Genomic DNA, 2,922 nt, shown 5'->3' with positions numbered 1-2,922 from the left:
TAAGTATGTGCTCTTAATTTTGTAGATTAGTATTTTACAAGAGTCTCAATTTCTCTTACTAGGTAGAACCACTGTCTTCTTATAGCAGTTTAGTCTACACAAGCTTGCATGTTCAAGACTCAATCTGAATTACAGCCAAATTTCATTAAGTTAATATTTTAGGCCCTCAATAGGAAATTTGAGTAGCCATTTTCAGAAATTGCTTTTCAAGCTATTTCCTGGAACTGTAGTCTCTGGCTCCTACAAAAAGTAAAGATCAGCTTTTTTATTCTTATAAATCCCAAAGACCTTTTATCCATAAATTCTTAATCTTTATTTCATTTAACACACTTGAATCATTAAACTAAAATACATTAAAAGACAACTATAAAATTTAAAGAGGAAAATATTAAAGGACTCAAATGATAACAAGTCTAAAACTCAATCAAAAATGATTTTATATAGGATTCTCATGCAATACATATAGTTATTTCAAGTTAAAACTACCAAAAGCTGTATCAATTCAAAAACTACAGCAATGAAATAACAATGAATTAAATTTCCCCTCAGTAAATGAAAATATTAAGGAACAAATTTAGATTTACTAAAGTGCCATGGAAAATTTACTCCTGATCTAGAAAAAAATAATTCCTGAATTTTTCTTTTTATACAACTAATAAAAATTTAAAGAGCATAATGAAAGATAATGCTTGATCATGCTTATCTCAAATAAGAAAACATGTTAAATGCTCAACTATGGTTAGAGGTCTTTATCAATGTTTGAAGAAATAAAATCATTTCTCAATATTACTTTTGTCATCAAAATCAATTTAAGATATCTAAGGTGATTTAATTACATGACTCAAAATAGCCTTAGTATTTCACAATTAAAAAGGGGGGGAAGGGGGGTTGCTGGAACCCTTAGTTTTAATGGACCAGCAGCCCTCTTCTGGTCTCATTCTGGCCCAGAGACCAAGATGAAAACATCAGTATACAAATAAGTAAATTTACCACCAAAGATGCATAAATACTCTCATAACCTACATTAAAAAATCTTACTGGAGAAATCCTGAGATAGAAAAAGACAATTAGAAATCCGAGGCCAGGGGATGGCTGCATAGTATAGTGGTTAGCACATTTGCTTTACACGCAAAAAGTCCTGGGTTCACGCCCCAGGTGGAGCCACAGACCATACCCTGGGTGCGCCAGGCCCCTGGGGTGCCAGGTGTGTGAGACGAGATGCCCCGCCTTCAGAGATCTAGTTCTTAAGGGGAGATGGCAACATCCATAGGTCAGGGGTGGAAGTGCGGGGGGAGAAATAAAGGGGGGAGAATTAAAGGGGAGGGAATCCGAGGCCAATGTCTTGGCTTTTGCCATTCATTTTCTGTCGCTTCTAATTAGACTAGCCTCCATTTCCCATCTGGTAAGTAAGATTTACACACACGCACGCACACACACACATCCCATGCAACTTCAGAAGAATGTTTTGAAGATCAAATGAGATAAAGGAAAAAACACGTTTTTAAGAGGGAAATTTAAATTTTCTACATTTTCTAATAATCTCTCACACGAAGTAATACTCAGAAATTCTAAGTCCTTTTCAAGGATGCCAGTACATTTAATCATCTTTTCTGATACACAAAATCAGTTTTCATGTTTAGAAATCAATATTCAAAATATTTTTTGTATTTATACCATACCTCATTCCAAGAAAGATCTGAGCCAAAAAAGCATATGCATGTAGTAATTTTTTTTTTATAATTATGCAACCATATAGGGGGAATTGTCAATGTGGCCTCCCCCATACAGACCCCCATACATCATAACCTATGTGAGATAAACCTAACATTTTTTTAATGCATTATGTGATGTGAGAGTTCAAAATGTGCTATAAATCTAATCTTATTGGAGCCATCTAAGAAAATAAATTCGTCTAATATAGTGCTCTATCCTGCTGTCCAAAAATTAACAGTGACCTTACCTTGTATGGATCAAGTAAAAAGTCACTGAACTTGCTGGGCAGGGAATATTTCTTCACCAATTCGTCTTCTACCACCCAAGGTGCATTTTCACCAGTGCCAGCCCGTAAGGCGTTATGCCGTATAAAATATCGAAGTATCTCCTTATTTGGTGGGCGTTCTGTACGAATCAAGCTGTCCGCTGGCACATTACTGATGATCTAGGTTAACAAATATAAGTAACTCATCACTGGGTAAAAAGCAATTAATCAATGAGAACAAAGATTTATATTCTCTCCAGAAAAATCATAATTCCTTCTATAAAATAGGGCTATAAACCAGATGAAAGGAAAAGTAGAATAATTTTCAGAGACAGAATGTTAAAGGTATCCCTAAGCAATTTGTCAATATGTATCAAAGCCCTAAAAATATGTATACCCACTGAACCAGCAATTCCTCTTGTTAAAATTTAGTAAATGGACAATCATCATCAACTACTTACAAAAGCAAAAAAGGGGAGGGGACTATATAAAGGCATATCATGAAGAGATTCATTTTTATAGTTAAAAGACATCTATGTAATGGACACCATGCAGCCATGGAGGAAAAACATTTATCAGGACAAATTATCGGAATAATCTACAGTGCAAATTAAAATGCAAATGCATAGGCCTCACCCCAAACTTATCAAATCAGAAGAATCTCTGGCAATAAAACCTGGGAATCTACATTTTTAATAAACTGTCCTGGTGACTATCATATACACTACAACTTGAAAATATTATTTTGGAAGAAAATGTAATGACAATACAGATGCTCACCAGACAGCAAATGAAAAAAGCAAGCTACAAAATAATATGAATATTCCTTAAAAGCTAACCACCATTAACTACATCTATATTCATCAATTATCATCTCTGAGCATGAGGTTAGAGGTATCTTTTTTCTTATTTGTATTTTCTATCTTCCTATAAACACTATTTAC

The 2,922-nt window shown here is 34.2% G+C and overlaps 1 protein-coding gene across 1 annotated transcript in view; it reads right to left on the bottom strand.

Annotated features, from left to right (window-relative positions):
• BAZ1B (bromodomain adjacent to zinc finger domain 1B) overlaps positions 1-2,922 on the bottom strand; it is a 63,280-nt gene that overhangs the window by 41,848 nt on the left and 18,510 nt on the right. Inside the window, exon 5 of the mRNA XM_011371677.2 lies at positions 1,961-2,158. Within this exon, the coding sequence (XP_011369979.2) occupies positions 1,961-2,158 (198 nt within the window). The remainder of the gene's footprint in view (positions 1-1,960; positions 2,159-2,922) is intronic.

Source organism: Pteropus vampyrus, unplaced genomic scaffold (genome assembly GCF_000151845.1).
Source record: "Pteropus vampyrus isolate Shadow unplaced genomic scaffold, Pvam_2.0 Scaffold193, whole genome shotgun sequence".
In the NCBI taxonomy this organism is placed as follows: Eukaryota; Metazoa; Chordata; class Mammalia; order Chiroptera; family Pteropodidae; genus Pteropus; species Pteropus vampyrus.
This window is presented reverse-complemented; position numbering and strand designations above follow the sequence as displayed.